At 42.2% G+C, this 18470-nt stretch overlaps 1 protein-coding gene across 1 annotated transcript; it reads left to right on the forward strand.

Moving 5' to 3' along the window:
* Window positions 1–2232: 2232 nt before the first annotated feature.
* On the forward strand, window positions 2233–4638 carry LOC108403934 (olfactory receptor 10AC1-like). Its single transcript, XM_073221431.1, is given in 4 exon segments — window positions 2233–2497; window positions 2500–3186; window positions 3256–3399; window positions 4550–4638. Coding segments are annotated over 4 exon segments (1185 nt in total).
* Window positions 4639–18470: the final 13832 nt, after the last annotated feature.

Raw genomic sequence — 18470 nt, forward strand, 5'->3', positions numbered from 1 at the left:
ATTGAATTCCTTTAGGCTTCAATTTCCTCATCTATCAGATGGATATAAGGGTTCACGTACCTCATCAAATGTGAGTTAAATGTGCAAAGTCCTTATGAGCATTTGCCTGCCAACTTCTCTCAAGGAAGGGTTACTGTTGATGTTCTTCGCCACTGGAAGGGCATGACTCCCTGCCTTCTCCCTCGCCGGCGGGGAGGTGGCTCAGGCAGGCCTTGCAACATTCTTTTTTCCCCTGAAGCTTCTCCCACTGCGGTGGAGCCAGTTTTTGAAGAGACCAAATTCAAGTTGTGCGAGTGTTTGACTCTCCCTTTCCTTCCCAGAGAAAAGATATTTCTGACAAACACTCCTAGAGTTTGGGACAAATTCTCCTAAATACTCTAAACAAAGTAAAAGACTCCTGAGTCTCCTTTTGATTGAACTGAACTATCTGGCCTGCTTTATAGGACCTTGTTTGTAAAACATGATACACCTTGAACTATGGTTATGGGTGCCACCACCCAACCTTTCTTGTCATCTGCATTTCTGTGCAGTATGAACACGAAGGAGAAATAACTGGGGTGTCTCCGTCTCCCTGTCCCTAAAGAGATGAAAAGGCAGAAGTAAAGAAAAGGCAAGTCGAGACAGAGGGAAGAGAGCTGCCGTGGGTCCTTCCATTTTGTCCCGCCTGGACCTCCAGGGAAGCCAGGCATCTGGTTCACACCTAAGCGACACCTCGCAAGGAAGAGGGGCTCAACACAGGTTTGTCAAATGCACTCAAAAGAATGAATACTGGCCAAAAACAAAACAAAAAAAAGTAAGGGCTCTGAAACAGATAGAAAGTGATAACACCTTCTGCCACCCACACAAAACCCTCCAGACTTCTCCTCCACAAGACTGTGGACTTGTGTTTGAAGGTGCTTCATTCACAGGACAAGAAAGAGAACAGGCAATACTGGTAAAATAAGTCCTCAGAAGTCTCCTTCCAAAAAGGAGCATGCAGCAGCAAAAACCAAGCTCTTCCAATTCCTACCAGTTCTTCTACCCAATTTACCTGCTGCCCTTTACCCAGCTTTATTACTGTTATATATGCACATATATATGCTATATATGTGCTATAACATATATGCACAAATCCCAACAATGATTATCAATAGTGACTCAAACAGTCAATAAGAGGAATTGGCAATTGAGTTACAATTAAAGTTAATTTACATAAGCGATAAATAAAAGAGATATCATTAATAACGACTGGAAAAAATCAAACATCCTTCTCTACTTTGCATTTCTTACCAATTCATGTTCCTTCCCACACCCTGCCTCAGAGGTGTGTAACAACTGCAGCCGAACTGCATGCTATCAATGTTTTCCAAATGTTGCCTGAAAATGAATCACTAGATAATGCTTAGAAAGAAGCTGTATTCAGTTGGCAAATTTGGAACGCACGGCGAACTCTGAAAGGCCAGTTAGAACAGATACAGATCACTTTTCCTCATGCTGACAGAGTATTCATAAAAATGTTAGGGAGGTATTGTTTCTGATGTACCCAGTGAGGCCATCCCATTAACCAGCCCCTATTGCCTTAAGTGTCTGCCTCCCCACCTGGAAGAGACCTAGGTGTCTATTTAAGGCTAAATAAAAACAGGTTGACTGACTGATGTCAGTGACCTTTTTTATGACTACATAAGGAGCCATGGGAAGTTCTGGATTCAGCCTCAGAAACCCAGATTCTTTTCTTAACTTTCCATAAGCAGTTAATCCTTCACACACACACACCAGCTTTATTTATCTCTTTAAAATTATGAAGTTGTGTCTGAGATGATCACTAAGGTCCTTATCTGCTTCTGTCTTTGTGGTTCTGTGACACACCACAGAAAGGCAACTCAGCAGTGACAGAGGGGGGCAGGGAGGAAGAAAGAGAAGCGGGTCCTGCAGATGCACTTTTCCTGCCTTGGGGCATTCAGGCTGAGACGGGACAACACTCATAGGATCGCAGTACAGTAACTGGAGTCAAAGGCAGGGAATTCTTTGTAAGTAGTCAGGAGTGAGGCGCTGTAAGGAAAGGGCCTAAACATAGGCTTGGTTGAAAAGAGCATGTTGAGAAAGCAACAGGCCAGGAGGCAGGAATAACTGCACCACTTTTCTGAACAAGTGGTAAGTGCCGTCCCCTGTCTACAGCCACTACTCCTTCCCCCTGCCCCACAAGCTCTCCCTTCCCCCGTTTCTTTCCCACAGGCGTCTCTGGGTGGCTGGTACATGGCCGGCCCCAGCAATGCCACCGAGCCCTGCGGCTTTCTCCTTCAGGGCTTCTCTGAGCTCCCACAGCTGAGGCCTGTGCTCTTCTTGCTTTTGCTGGCCGTGCACCTGGCCATGCTCAGTGGAAACCTGCTCATTCTAGTGGCCGTGGCCTCAATGTCCAGCTGGCCACCGATGCTGCTCTTCCTGTGCCAGCTGTCAGCCATTGAGCTCCGCTACACGCTGGTGATGGTGCCCTGCGCCCTGGCTGACCTGGCCACACCTGGCCTCGGCAGTGGCAGCCCATCTCCTTCCTGGCCTGTGAGGTTCAGATGCAGATGTTCGTGGGACTGAGGGGTGCTGAGTGCTTCCTACTGGCCGCCATGGCCTATGACCAGTACGTGGCCATCTGCCACCCACTGCATGACGCAGCTTTGCTGAGCCCCCGGGTGTGCGCGTGGCTGGCCCTGGTCTGCTGCCTCGGGGTGCTGGTGGTGTCAGTGGGGCTCACGCTGGCCATCTTCCACCTGCCTTTCTGCAGCTCCCGCCTGCTGGTGCACTTGTTCCCTGACATCACGGCACTGTTGCACCGGGCCTGCAAGCGGAGCTATGCAAATGAGCTGCCCTTGCTGGGCGTCTGCCTCGTGCTGCTGCTGATGCCCTTGCTGCTCATTCTGGCCTCCTATGGCGCCATCACCACCTCCCTGCGCTGCCTGCGCTGCCCCGGGAGCCGGCACAAGGCCGCCTCCACCTGCACCTTGCACCTGGCTGTCACCCTGCTACACTATGGCTGCACCACCTTCATGTACGTGTGGCCCAAGGCCAGCTACTCCCCACAGCAGGCCCGCACGCTGGCGCTCGTCTACACCAACATCATGCCGCTGCTCTACCCGCTCATTTACAGCCTGTGCAACCGAGAGATCACCGCCACCATCCGCCAGATGCTGGGGCAGAGGAGGCCTGGCCACGCCCCAGGTCAGGGTGTGTGTGAGCCCTGACAGCAGGCAGGCTGGAGCTCCGCCCCCCTAAATTTTCCTCCTTCAGGTGGCGTCCGCCTAGGGAACACCACCGAGGGGGCTGTTCAAGGACCGAATTCAGGAAAGCGAACCAGGAAATATGTCCATGCACAGGGCATCTCCCTGCAGTTGCCCCATCCTCCACTCCTCCCTGAAGGAATGGCCAAAATCAGTAGAGCCCCAGACTTGCATTTAGTGGTTCCCTAATTACCTGTTGGTTCTTCCCATGTGCTGGGGCCTCTGCAAAGTGGTGGGCTTGCACTGCTGAAGGCACAACTCATGACCTCCAGGAGCTCCCAGCCATAGCGAGCAGTGATGTGAAGCGTGAACCACAGATGTATGGAGAGGAGACAGTGGGGAGAGGGGGATAATGGGCACTTCTATTTTGAACATGTGAATTAAAATGCTGCCAGGACAAGCCAGAGAAGATGCTGAATGACGAGGTAAACACACCCATCTAGAGCACAGGAAGAGGTTCAAGAGGAAGGACAGATTTGGAATTATAGGTGGCCACTGAAACCATGGAATGGGTGATATTACCCTCCAAAAAGATACAGTTGCTATGTGATGAGATTCTGGGTGATTTTTATTTTCTTGCTTGTGTATCTTCCAAATTTCCCCTAATCATTTTCAATGGAGATTATTTTTATATATAAACAATCATTATTTAAAACAAATTATATTGGAGCACCCTCAGGGAATCAGACTTCTTACTCTCCATCCCCAAGATAAAGGCCTGAGTCCCACTTGTCTGAAACTGTCTCCTTACCAATAGTTGTGGAGTAAAATGGAGCTAGACTGAGCTTTACAGGGGTGGATCCGGTACTGTGCCTTGTAGTACAAGAGTAGGAGGGCACTGAAGAGCTTTTAATCCACCACTAGTGTTGGGGATGGTCTTTGTCTTCTCACATGCTTGTAGGCAGAATGGGAAAGCACAAGCTTGAGAACAACCGGTGCAGTCCTTGAAAGTTATCTGCCCACAAAAATATATTTTGTCCTCAAAGAGGAGCCAAGACTCCTCACTATGAAAATAGGGAGACCTTGAAGATGTGTGGAAACACCGCCCCTGCTTCTGGCCTGCCTTCCCCCACTTGCAAATTAACAACCTGTTTATGCATTCCATGAGGAACAGAAGGAGCCCTATTGTTCTTATCTTTGCCCGGCTGCCGCTGACGTCAATACTGTGCTCGACTGTTTATTAGATAAGGCTATTTTCTGGAATCATGTTAGTCTTTGCTGTATAAATACCCTGGACCTTCAATAAAGTTTTGCTGGTGATGCGCAGGAGCGTCAGCCCTCCCCTTTGTGTGTCCTTTGTCCAGGTCTCCTCATGTCCTTTGGTAGCCCTGTTCGACTGTTGCGGCTGGGCCACAACACAGTAGCTGGGAGGAAATATTACTGTCAAGGATAAAGTGAGGAGACATTAAGAGGAAGAATTACTAATCCATGTGGCCTTGTAACACTAAAGAAAGTAAATTCCCTTGATGTGACTATTTCTATACAATGTTACAAGCAGTATATCCTAGTATATTGAAGGAAACAAACTGGCACAAAAATTTAAGTACAAACATTAGGTTACACTAGAAAAATGCCAGAATTTATTTATTCATCCATACGTGCAACAAATGAATGTTATTAGTGACAGTTGCATGTCAAGAACTAGATAGTTAAGGATTCAACCGTAATCAAAATGTCATTATATTCCTACCACCTCAATCCAAATGATCAAATGAATGAATCTGAAGCCCATGTGGAGTCCAAAGTCTCCTAGGGGACTTAGTTAGGTACATCAATAGGCATTACAATACTATTTAATAAGTATTGTGATGGGGAAAAGACAAGGTCCTACAGGAAGTACATAGCCTAGACTTACAGTGGTAGGAGCATCAGGGAAAGCGTAGGAAGAAGTCATGTGTAAGATCTAAAAATAAATGGGTAGTTATAGCCAGAGAGACATAGCTGAGAAAGGAGAGTCCAGACAGAGGGAGCAGGAAGTGCAAATGCCCAAGGCAAAGGAGACTGTTATACATTCCAGTACTTGCCCAAGGGACTGGCTCTCACTGGTGGTGATGGAATGGTGGGGTGTACTGTGTGCTGCTAGTATTAAGAGATCATGCTAGAGGTGCAGATAAGGACCAAGGCATGCACACCTTCTCAGTCATATTAAAGAATTTGGATTTCATCCTAAAGAAAGTAGAAAAAAGTAAGAAAAGAAGGAGAAGGAAGGGGAGGATGAGAAAAAGAAGAAGCCAATAAACCTGTTCAAGCAAGGGAGTGATATGAACCAGTTTGAACATGCTAACTACTATGCTGAGAATGAAATAGAGAAAGAAATGACAAAAAATATTAGGCAGCTAGTACAGAAATACACGTTAGAGATGATGTTGGCACATTTTACACAGGTGGTGGTGGAAGGGGAGAGAAATTGAAAGGTTGGAGAAATAATTAGAAGGTAGATATAACAGAAATTAATGCAAATTGATAGTATAAAAGAGAAGTCAGGGATAATGCAAATTAACTGTCCTGGGGAGACAGGGCAGGGACATAGGACAAGCATCATGATTAAATTTTTCTGCCTATGATGAAAAATGATGAGATATAAACAGTATAGTTAGAGCACTATAGTTAGAACAGGGGGGACTCCACCTTAAGGCTGATTATATTTTAAAAACCAGGGAGTTAGGAGGTAAGATTCATAACGTATTTTATGGTAATCAGACAATACCTGACAGTCTCTTAAGTAGGCCTGAATAATAAGTCCCCAATGCTTGAGGGAAGCCACTATCTTGGAGAAGAAGAGGATTAATAAATTCCTTATATTAAGTTTATCTTGCAGAATATCTAGAGAATTGACTGTGGATGGTGACATAATGTCTCTCACCAGACAGAGATATCGTATGACCACGTGTCAAGCCTATGCCCCTTCTCTTCCACGCTTTGCCCCATTTTTGAAATCCTCAGAGGAAAGAATCCTAAGCCATTGAATGCACCTCCTCTCTGAGATTGCCCACACTCCCCTTTTTTGAGTATGTACTTTTTGCCTTAAATAAAGCCTTCTCACTGCTTAACTTACTGAGCATTGTCTCTGTGCTCTTCCAGTGGTACCTTTTTACTTTGCTATTTCATTCAATATTCTAGACTTAAGCACAAGTCTTTTCCTTCTCTGTTCTACTTCAGACAAGTAGGGAAGGGCTACTGAGATCTGTGATTTGGGCTTGCAAGTTCACATCACCTTGGTGACCTAGAAAAGACTGCAGCTGTATGATCATGCTCTTTAGTATCCTGCCTGAAAATCTCTTTTCTTGCCTTTGGGAAGTTCTCAGAACATAATCTCACTCCATCCAGTGCTCTGTGGCTCCCCAAATCCTGGGGTGGTAGGGGCTTAGTTCCCATACCATGAAGTTTCAGGCAGGCAGTGTATGCCAGGTGACCCTGGTTTTAGGAGTTGGCACAGTATGCCAAGCAGAAGTTCAATGAGCTTCCCTTTCCTCCCTGTGATCTTCCTTGCTCTCTGCTTCCTGCACACCTGCTGACATTCGCAGCTACTCTCACTTTAATGAACTCCTTACTTACCTACACTCATCCAACCTGTTTGAGAATTCTTTCTCAGTCAGAGTCAAGAACCCTCCCCCATCCAGGCTGTGGTTTCACCTACTGTGCAGGGAGAGACCTCCCCAAATGCAGCTGCCCAACAACACTGGTAAAGATGACAGATGAGATCACTGAGATGGGAATGAAGGACAGAAGTGGGAAGAGAACTTCATCTTTCACTGAATATTTTCTTCACATCCATATATGCACTACTTATTCAGTAAATTCTTTCAAAATAAAAATGAAGGCTAGGTAAAGGAAAAGAACATGCAGAGGAATTTTTTTTTAAAGAACAATCAGGGGGGAGGAGCCAAGATGGCAGCATGAGTAGTTCAGCAGAAATCTCCTCCCAAAAACACACATATTTTTAAAAATACAACAAATACAACTATTCCTAAAAGAGAGACCAGTGGATATAGTACAACAGGCAGGCTACATCTACATCTGCTAGAACTCAGCATCACACAAAGGGGGTAAGATACCAGCCATGGCCTGGTGGGACCCAAGTGCCCCCACCGTCACCCCAGATCCCACTTGGAAAGAAAGGAGTCAGAGAGGGGAGGGAGTGAAAGCCCAAGACTACTAAACAGTGAACTCTAGTAATCCACACTGGGAGCACAGACACATGGTGCATGGTGTGCTGGATATTAGAGAAACGGAAAAGTAAAATGTGCAAGCGGGTCACCGCAGCTGGCTCCCCTGGGACAAAAGAAAAGCGAGAGCTTTTTGAAAGTCTTATAGGGACAGGGACCTCACAGCTGGATGAAATCATCCCGGCACACTCAGCCCAGCAGCTGGGAATCTTGGGGAACTCCAGGCATCCTATTCCCTGGGTGGCAGCACAGCCCTGAAGCCCCTCAGGGTCATAAGCAGCCAGCCAGTCATTACTCCAGCTGGTGCAGATCCTGAAACACCAGCCCAGCGGGAGAGTGGCTGCACACACCTGAGGCGGGTAGTGGGTGCGTGCAGCAGCATCAGTGCCAGAGGTGCCTGGGAGACACACATGCTGGTGGCGGTGGCTCCAGAGGGGCTCAGGAGCAGCTGTACCCCCAGCAGCTGCCCAGAATTTCCTCCCAGCGCACAGCCACCCGGGCCTGAACAAAGGCTGCCGCCAGTACTCACATGCCTGGCAGGGGCGCCGCTCTCATAGGAGAACACACCTGGTGTGCTTGCCACTCCCCATAGGGCTCTGCACTGCTCTGAAGGAGATCCCACCCACAGCAGCTTAGGGGATTAACCCAGAGGCTGTTCCATGAGTGCAGTTAACTGACAAAGGCAGCAGAGAATGGCAAGTCAACCAGCAAGCAGGAAAGGACTTTGTTCTCCCAGCTGACACACATGCTACCTGCCTACGGCTATGTCTATTACCATGAAAAGGAGGAAGAATTTGGTCCTGTCCAGAATTACTCACACAGCCCCTGAGAGAGGGTCTGTGGAGATAGACTTAACCAATCTCCCCAAAAAAGAATTAAAAATATAGGTCATAACCATGCTGATGTACCTGCAGAGATCTATGCAAGAGTTAAAGGATAAAGTTGGGAGGGAAAATACAGAAATAAAACAATCTCTGAAAGGACGTAAGAGCAGACTGGATGAGGTGCAAGATGCCATTAATGAAATAGAAATCAGAGAACAGGAACACAGAGAAGCTGAGGCAGAGAGAGATAAAAGGATCTCCAGGAATGAAAGAATATTAACAGAACTGTGAGACCAATCCAAATGGAACAATATTTCCATTATAGTGTTACTGCAACAAGAAGAGAGAGAAAGGGATAGAAAGTGTATTATGGAGGCCCACAGAACTCCCAACACAAAGGACCCAAGGAGGACAACACCAATACATATAGTAATTAAAATGGCAAAGATCAAAGACAAGAACAGAGTATTATAGGCAGCCAGAGAGAGAAAAACAGGTGACTTACAAAGGAAAACCCATCAGGCTATCATCAGACTTCTCAACAGAAACCTTACAGGCCAGAAGAGAATGGCATGATATATTTAATGCAATGAAACAGAAGGGCCTTCAACCAAGAATAGTGTATCCAGCACGATTATCATTTAAATATGAAGGAGGGATTAAACAATTCCCAGACAAGCAAAAGTTGAGGGAATTTGCCTCCCACAAACTACCTCTACAGGGTATTTTAGAGGGACTGCTCTAGATGGAAACACTCCTAAGGCTAAATAGATGTCACCAGAGAAAATAAAATCACACCAAAGAAAGGAGACCAACCAAATACTAACTAAGGGCAAAAAATAAAATCAAATACTCACAACAGCATTCAAAAGAAACACAAAAGAACACAGAATAAAACACATAACATTAAAAAATGGAGGAGGAAGAATAATAAGGGAGAGAAATAAAGAATCATCAAACTGTGCTTATAATAGCTTAATAAGCGAGTTAAATTAGACAGATAGGAAAGAAGTTAACCTTGAACCATTGGTAACCACTAATCTAAAGCCTGCAATGGCAATAAGTACATATCTTTCAATAATCACCCTAAATGTAAATGGACTGAATACACCAATCGAAAGACACAGAGTAATAGAATGGATAAAAAAGCAAGACCCATCTATATGCTACTTACAAGAGACTGACCTGAAACCCAAAGACATACACAGACTAAAAGTCAAGGGATGGAAAAACATACTTCAGGCAAACAATAGGGAGAAAAAAGCAGGTGTAGCACTACTGGTATCAGACAAAATAGACTTCAAAATAAAGAAAGTAACAAGAGATAAAGAAGGACATTGCATAATGATAAAAGGGGCAGCCCAACAAGAGTATGTAACCATTATAAATATATATATGCACCCAATACAGGAGCACCAACATTTGTGAAACAAATACTAACAGAATTAAAGGAGAAAATAGAATGCAATGCATTCATTTTAGGAGACTTCAACATGACAGCCACTCCAAAGGATAGATCCACCAGACAGAAAATAAGTAAGGACACAGAGGCACTGAACAACACACTAGAACAGATGGACTTAACAGACATTTACAGAACTCTACACCCAAAAGCAGCAGGATACATATTCTTCTCAAGTGCACATGGAACATTCTCCAGAATAGCCCACATACTGGGCCACAAAATGAGCCTTTGTAAGTTCAAAAAGACTGAAATTCTACCAACCAACTTCTCAGACCACAAAGGCATAAAACCAGAAATAAATTGTACAAAGCAAACAAAAAGGTACACAAACACATGGAGGCTTAACAACATGCTTCTAAATAATCAATGGATCAATGACCAAATTAAAACAGAGATCAAGCAATATATGGGAACAAATGACCAACAGCATAAAGCCTCAATTTCTGTGGGATGCAGTGGAAGCAGTTTTAAGAGGAAAGTATATAGCAATCTAAGCCTATCTAAGGAAGGAAGAACATTTCCAAATGAATAGTCTAAAGTCACAATTCTTGGAACTGGAAAAAGAAGAACAAATGAGGCCCAAAGTCAGAAGAAGGATGGACATGATAAAGTCCAGAGATGAAATATATAAAATTGAGGACAATAAAATAATAGAAAAAATCAATGAAACCAAGAGCTGGTTCTTTGAAAAAATAAACAAAATAGATAAGCCCCTAGCCAGACTTATTAAGAGAAAAAGAGAATCTACACACATCAACAGAATCAGAAATGAGACAGGAAAAATCACAATGGATTCCACAGAAATACAAAAAATTATTAGAAAATACTACAAAATCTATATGCTAACAAGTTGCAAAACCTGGAAGAAATGGAGAACTTCCTAGAAAAATAGAACCTTCCAAGACTGACCAAGGAAGAAAAATCTAAACAGACCAATTACCAGCAAAGAAATTAAAGTGGTAATAAAAAAAACTACCCAAGAACAAAACCCCCAGGCCAGATGGATTCACCACTGAATTTTATCAGACTTATATAGAAGACATAATACCCATTCTCCTTAAAGTTTTCCAAAAAATAGAAGAGGAGGGAATACTTCCAAACTCATTCTATGAAGCCAGCATCACTCTAATACCAAAACCAGGCAAAGACCCCACCAAAAAAGAAAATTACAGATCAATATACCTGATGAACATAGATGCAAAAATACTCAACAAAATATTAACAAACTGAATTCAAAAGTACATCAAGAGAATCATACACCATGACCATGTGGGATTCATCTCAGGGATGCAAGGATGGTACAACATTCAGAAATCCATCAACATCATCCACCACATCAACAAAAAAAAGGACAGAAACCACATGATCATTTCCATACATACTGAAAAAGCATTCGACAAAATTCAACATCCATTCATGATAAAAACTCTCAACAAAATGGGTATAGAGGGCAAGTACCTCAACATAATAAAGGCCATATATGACAAAGACACAGCCAACATCATACTTAGCAGCAAGAAGCTGAAAGCTTTACCTCTAAGATTAGGAACAAGACAGAAATGCCCACTCTCCCCACTGTTATTCAATATAGCACTGGAGGTTCTAGCCACAGCAATTAGACAATGCAAAGAAATACAAGGCATCCAGATTGGTAAAGAGGAAGTCAAACTGTCACTATTTGAAGATTGCATGATATTGTACATATAAACCCTAAAGACTCCATTCCAAAACTACTAGCACTAATATCTGAAATCAGCAAAGTTGCAGGATACAAAATTCATACACAAAAATCTGTTGCTTTCCTATATACACTAAGGATGAATTAACAGAAAAAGAAATCAGGAAAACAATTCCATTCACAATTGGATCAAAAACAATAAAATACCTAGAAATAAATCTAACCAAGGAAGTGAAGGACCTATACACTGGAAACTACAAGACACTCAGAAGAAATTAAAGAGGACACTAACAAATGGAAACTCATTCCATGCTCTTGGCTAGGAAGAATTAATATTGTCAAAATGGCCACCCTGCCTAACGTAATCTACAGAATCAATACAATTACTATCAAAATACCAACAACATTCTTCAACAAACTGGAACAAATAGTTTTAAAATTCATATGGAACCACAAAAGACCCCAAATAGCCAAAGCAATCCTGAGAAAGAAGAATAAAGCATGGAAAATCTCACTTCCCAAATTCAAGCTGTACTACAAAGAAACAGTAATCAAGACAATTTGGTACTGGCACAAGAACAGACCCACAGACCAGGGGAACAGAGTAGAGACTCCAGACATTAACCCAAACATATCTGGTCAATTAATATATGATAAAGGAGCCATGGACATACAATGGGGAAATGACAGCCTCTTCAACACTTGGTGGTGGCAAAACTGCACAGCTACATGTAAGAGAATGAAACTGGATCTTTGTCTATCCCCATACACAAAAGTAAATTCAAAATGGATCAAAGACTTGAATGTAAGTCATGATACCATAAAACTCTTAGAAAAAAACATAGGCAAAAATCTCATGGACATAAACAATGGTGACTTCTTCATGAACATATCGCCTCAGGAAGGGAAACAAAAGCAAAAATGAACAGGTGGGACTATATCAAGCTGAAAAACTTCTGTACAGCAAAGGACACCATGAATAGAACAAAAAGGTATCCTACAATATGGGAGAACATATTCATAAATGACAGATCCGATAATGGGTTGTCATCAAAAATATATAAAGAGCTCACACACCTCAACAAACAAAAAACAAATAATCCAATTAAAAATGGGCAAAGGAGCTGAATAGACAGTTCTCTAAAGAAGAAAATCAGATTACCAACAGACACATGAAAAGATGTTCCACATCGCTTGTCATCAGAGAAATGCAAATTAAAACCATAATGAGATGTCACCTCACACCAGTAAGGATTTCCACCATCCAAAAGACAAACAACAACAAATGTTGGCGATGTTTTGGAGAAAGGGGAACCCTCCTACACTGCTGGTGGGAATGTAAATTAGTTCAACCATTGTGGAAAGCAATATGGAGGTTCCTCAAAATGCTCAAAATAGAAATACCATTTGACCCAGCAATTCCACTTCTAGGAATTTACCCTAAGAATGCAGCAGCCCAGTTTAAAGAAGACAGATGCACCCCTATGTTTATTGCAGCACTATTTACATTAGTCAATAAATGGAAGCAACCTAAATGTCCATCAGTAGATGAATGGATAAAAACGATATGGTACATATACACAATGGAATATTATTCAGCCATAAGAAGAAAACAAATCCTACAATTTTCAACAACATGGATGGAGCTAGAGGGTATTATGCTTAGGGAAATAAGCCAGGTGGAGAAACCAAATGATTTCACTCATATGTGGAGTATAAGAGCAAAGAAAAACTGAAGGAACAAAACAGCAGCAGAATCACAGAACCCACAAATGGACTAACAGTTATTATGAAAGGGAAAGGGACTGTGGAGGATGGGTGGGAAGGGAGGGATAAGGGTGAGAAAAAGAAAGGGGGCATTACAATTAGCATGTATAATGTTGAGGGGGCACAGGGAGGGCTGTGCAACACAGAGAATACAAGTTGTGATTTTACTGCATCTTATTACGCTGATGGACATTGACTGTGAAGGGGTTATGTGAGGGGGACTTGTTGAAGGCGGCAGCCTGGTAAACATAAAGTTCTTCAATGTAATAGTAGATTAATGATACTAAAATAAAAAAAAAACAGTATGTTAAAAGAAACAGTCCAAAAAATTTTAAGGGGAGCTCTCAGGAATTAAAAGCATGGTAGCTGACATTAAAAACTCAACAGAAGAGTTAGAAGATAAAATTAATGAAAATTCTCAGAAAATAAAAAACAACAATAAAAAGAAAGAAAGGAAGGTCAAAGAAAAGAGAATGCCAATCCAGGATATCCAGTAGCTAAGGCTTAGTGGTTCTAAAAAGAGAGAAATAAAGGAAAGGGGAAAAAGTATCAACAAAACAATTGAAAAATTCCCAGAACTAAAGGACAGGGGCTTTCATAGTATAAAGACCTGCCAAGAATCTAGCCCATCATCATAAAATTTCAGAATACTGAGCAGGGATAGAAGCTCCTCCAAGCTCAAAGAGAGGGAAAGGGGCGAGGAGGACGCCACTTTCAAAATTCTAGGAATTAGAATGGCTTTCAGTTTTTCAAAGGTAATCTGGGAGGCCAGAAGACAATGGAATGTTTATCTCTAACCTAGAATTCTCTGTCAGGATACTCAAGTGCAAGGGCAAAATAAAGACTTTTCAGATCAAGACTCAAAAAAAAAGCTTACTTTCTATATACTCTTTCTCTGGGACTTACTCCTCCAAAGGATGGAACCTCAGGATGAAGAGAGGAGCACCAACCATGGAGATAAGTCCAGGCTTCCATGAGAGACTTTTCCAGGAAAATACAACCTTAAAAAAGAAAGCGGAGCCAAGATGGCAGTGTGAGTAGGACAGTGGGGATCTCCTCCCAAAAACATATATATTTTTGAAAATACAACAAATAAACTACCCCTAAAAGAGAGACCAGAAGGCACAGGACAACAGCCAGACTACATCCACACCTTGGAGAACCCAGCACCTGGTGAAAGGGGTAAGATACAAGCCCCAGCCTGGCGGGACCTGAGGTCCCTCACACCAGCTCCTGGCAGGAGGAGGGGAGTTGGAGCGGGGAGGGAGAGGGAGCCAAGGACTGCTAAACACCCAGCCCTAGCCATCCGCACCAGAGCACAGACACAGTGCATGCATGGGGTGCTGGAAACTAGGGAAGCAGGACAGTAAGACCTGTGAGCGGGTCTTGAAGCTGGTGCCCCTGTGACAAACAAATGTGAGTGCTTTTTAAAAGTCTTAAAGGTACAGGGTCCCCACAGCTGGACAGAAGCATCCAGGGTCATAGTCCATCAGCTGGAAATTCCAGGGAACTCTGGCCACACTAATACCCTGGGCAACAGCTCTGAGACCCCTCACAGAGGTAAACAGCCAAACAGCCCCCTGTACATTACCCCTCTGGGGCCCCACCATAGCAGAGCAGAAGCCTGAGGCTGGCCATGCCCACAGCATGGGAGCTTCCTCCATACTGGCCGGGCAAGATACAGAGACCCAGTCTACATGCAATTGCCCAACAGAAGCCACTGGGGGTCGCAGTTGTCCCAGTAAAGAAAGGCCAGGAGCAAGTGGAAAGAGTTTTGACTCTCCCAGCTGACAGATGAGTCAATAGCATACCACTGCACCTATCAACATGAAAAGGTAAAAAAATTTGATCCAGACAAGACTAACCCAGACATCTTCAACATCTTCTACATCTTCCCCTGAGAAGAAACCTGGGGAGATAGATTTAAACAATCTTCCTGATAAAGAATTCAAAACAAAAGTCATAACCATGCTGATGGACATGCAGAGAAATATGCAAGAACTAAGGAGGGAGAATACAGAAATAAAAGAATCTCTGGAAGGACGTCAAAGCAGAATGGACGAGATGCAAGACACCATTAATGGACTAGAAAACAGAGAAGAGGAACGCAGAGAAGTTGATGCAGAGAGAGATAAAAGGATCTCCAAGAATGAAAGAATATTAAGAGAACTGAGTGACCAATTGAAACAGAACAATATCCACATTATAGGGGTACCAGAAGAAGAAGAAGAGAGAAAAAGGGATAGAAAGTGTCTTTGAAGAAATAATTGCTGAAAACTTCCCCAAACTAGGGGAGGAAAAGGCCTCTCAGACCACAGAGGTACACAGAACTCCCGTGATAAGGGATCCAAGGAGGGCAACACCAAGACGTGTAATAATTAAAATAGCAAAGATCAAAGACAAGGACAGAGCATTAAAGGCAGCCAGAGAGAAAGAAAAGGTCACCTACAAAGGAAAACACATCAGGCTATCATGAGACTTCTCAACAGAAACCTGACAGGCCAGAAGAGAATGACATGATACACTTAATTCAATGAAACAGAAGGGCCTTGAACCAAGAATACTGTATCTAGCACGATTATCATTTAAATATGGAGGGATTGAACAATTCCCAGACAAGCAAAAGTTGAGGGAATTTGCCTCCCACAAACCACCTCCACAGGGCATCTTACAGAAACTGCTCTAGATGGGAGCACTCTTAAAAAGAGCACAGAACAAAACACCCAACATATGAAGAAGGGAGGAGGAGGAATAAGAGGGGAGAGAAATAAAGAATCATCAGACCGTGTTTATAATAGCTCAATAAGCGAGTTAAGTTAGAAAGTAAGGTAGTAAAGAAGCTAACCTTGAACCTTTGGTAACCACAAACTTAAAGCCTGCAATGGCAATAAGTACATACATTTCAATAATCACCCTAAATGTAAATGGACTGAATGCACCAATCAAAAGACACAGAGTAATAGAATGGATAAAAAAGCAAGACCCATCCATATGCTGCTTACAAGAGACTCACCTCAAACCCAAAGACATGCACAGACTTAAAGTCAAGGGATGGAAAAAGATATTTCATGCAAACAACACAGAGAAAAAAGCAGGTGTTGCAATACTAGTATCAGCCAAAATAGACTTCAAAATAAAGAAAGTAACAAAAGATATAGAAGGACATTACATAATGGTAAAGGGCTCAGTCCAACAAGAGGATATAAACGTTATAAATATATATACACCCAATACAGGAGCACCAACATATGTGAAACAAATACTAACAGAATTAAAGGAGAAAATAGAATGCAATGCATTCATTTTAGGAGATATCAACACACCACTCACTCCAAAGGACAGATCCACCAGACAGAAAATAAGTAAGGACACAGAGGCACTGAACAACACACTAGAACAGATGGACCTAATAGACATCTATAGAATTCTACATCCAAAAGCAACAGCATAAACATTCTTCTCAAGTGCACATGGAACATTCTTCAGAATAGACCACATACCAGGTCATGAAAAGAGCCTCAGTAAATTTCAAAAGATTGAATTCCTACGAACCAACTTTTCTGACCACAAAGGTATAAAGCTAGAAATAAATTGTACTAAGAAAGCAAAAAGGCTCACAAACACATGGAGGCTTAACAACATGCTCCTAATCAATGGATCAATGACCAAATTAAAATGGAGATCCAGCAATATATGGAAACAAATGACAACAACAACACAAAGCCCCACCTACTGTGAGATACAGCAAAAGCAGTCTTAAGAGGAAAGTATATAGCAATCCAGGCATATTTAAAGAAGGAAGAACAATCCCTAATGAATGGTCTAATGTCACAATTATTGAAATTGGAGAACGAAGAACAAATGAGGCCTAAGGTCAGCAGAAAAAGGGACATAATAAAGACCAGAGAAGAAATAAATAAAACTGAGAAGAATAAAACTATAGGAAAAATAAATGAAACCAAGAGCTGGTTCTTTGAGACAATAAACAAAATAGATAAGCCTCTAGCCAGACATATTAAGAGGAAAAGAGAGTCAACACACATCAAGAGAATCAGAAATGAGAAAGGAAAAAATCACAACGGACCCCACAGAAATACAAAGAATTATTAGAGAGTAGTATGAAAACCTATATGCTAACAAGCTGGGAAACCTAGGAGAAATAGACAACTTCCTAGAAAAATACAACCTCCCAAGACTGACAAAGAAAGAAACAGAAAATCTAAACAGACCGATTACCAGCAATGAAATTGAAGTGGTTATCAAAAAAATACACAAGAACAAAATCTCTGGGTCAGATGAATTTACCTCAGAATTTTATCAGACATAGAGAGAAGACATAATACCTATTCTCCTTAAAGTTTTCCAAAAAATAGAAGAGGAGGGAATACTCACAAACTCAATCTATGAAGCCAACATCACCCTAATACCAAAATCAGGCAAAGACCCCACCAAAAAAGAAAACTACAGACCAATATCCCTGATGAACGTAGATGCAAAAATACTCAAAAAAATATTAGCAAACCAAATTCAAAAATAAATCAAAAGGATCATACACCATGACCATGTGGGATTCATTCCAGGGATGCAAGGATGGTACAACATTCGAAAATCCATCAACATCATCCAGCACATCAACAAAAAGAAGGACAAAAACCACATGATCATCTCCATAGATGCTGAAAAAGCATTCGGCAAAATTCAACATCCATTCATGATAAAAACTCTCAACATAATGGGTATAGAAGACAAGTTTCTCAACACAATAAAGGCCATATATGATAAACACACAACTAACATCATACTGAACAGCGAGTGGCTGAAAACTTTTCCTCTGCGATCGGGAACAAGACAGGGATGCCCACTCTCCCCACTGTTATTTAACATAGTACTGTGGGTCCTAGACACAGCAACTAGACAAAACAAAGAAATACAATGAATCCAGATTGGTAAAGAAGAAGCCAAACTGTTACTGTTTGCAGATGACATGATATTGTACATAATGAAACCCTAAAGACTCCACTCTTCAACTACTAGAGCTAATATTGGAACTCAGCAAAGTTGCATGATACAAAATTAACACACAGAAATCTGTGGTTTTCCTATACACTAACAATAAACTAATAGAAAGAGAAATCAGGAAGACAATTCCATTCACAATAGCATCAAAAAGAATAAAATACGTAGGAATAAACCTAACCAAGGAAGTGAAAGACCTACACTCTGAAAACTATAAGACACTCTTAAGAGAAATTAAAGAGGTCACTAAGAAATGGAAACTCATCCCAGGCTCCTGGCTAGGGAGAATTAATATCGTCAAAATGGCCA

Source organism: Manis javanica, chromosome 14 (assembly GCF_040802235.1).
Source record: "Manis javanica isolate MJ-LG chromosome 14, MJ_LKY, whole genome shotgun sequence".
Lineage (NCBI taxonomy): Eukaryota > Metazoa > Chordata > Mammalia > Pholidota > Manidae > Manis > Manis javanica.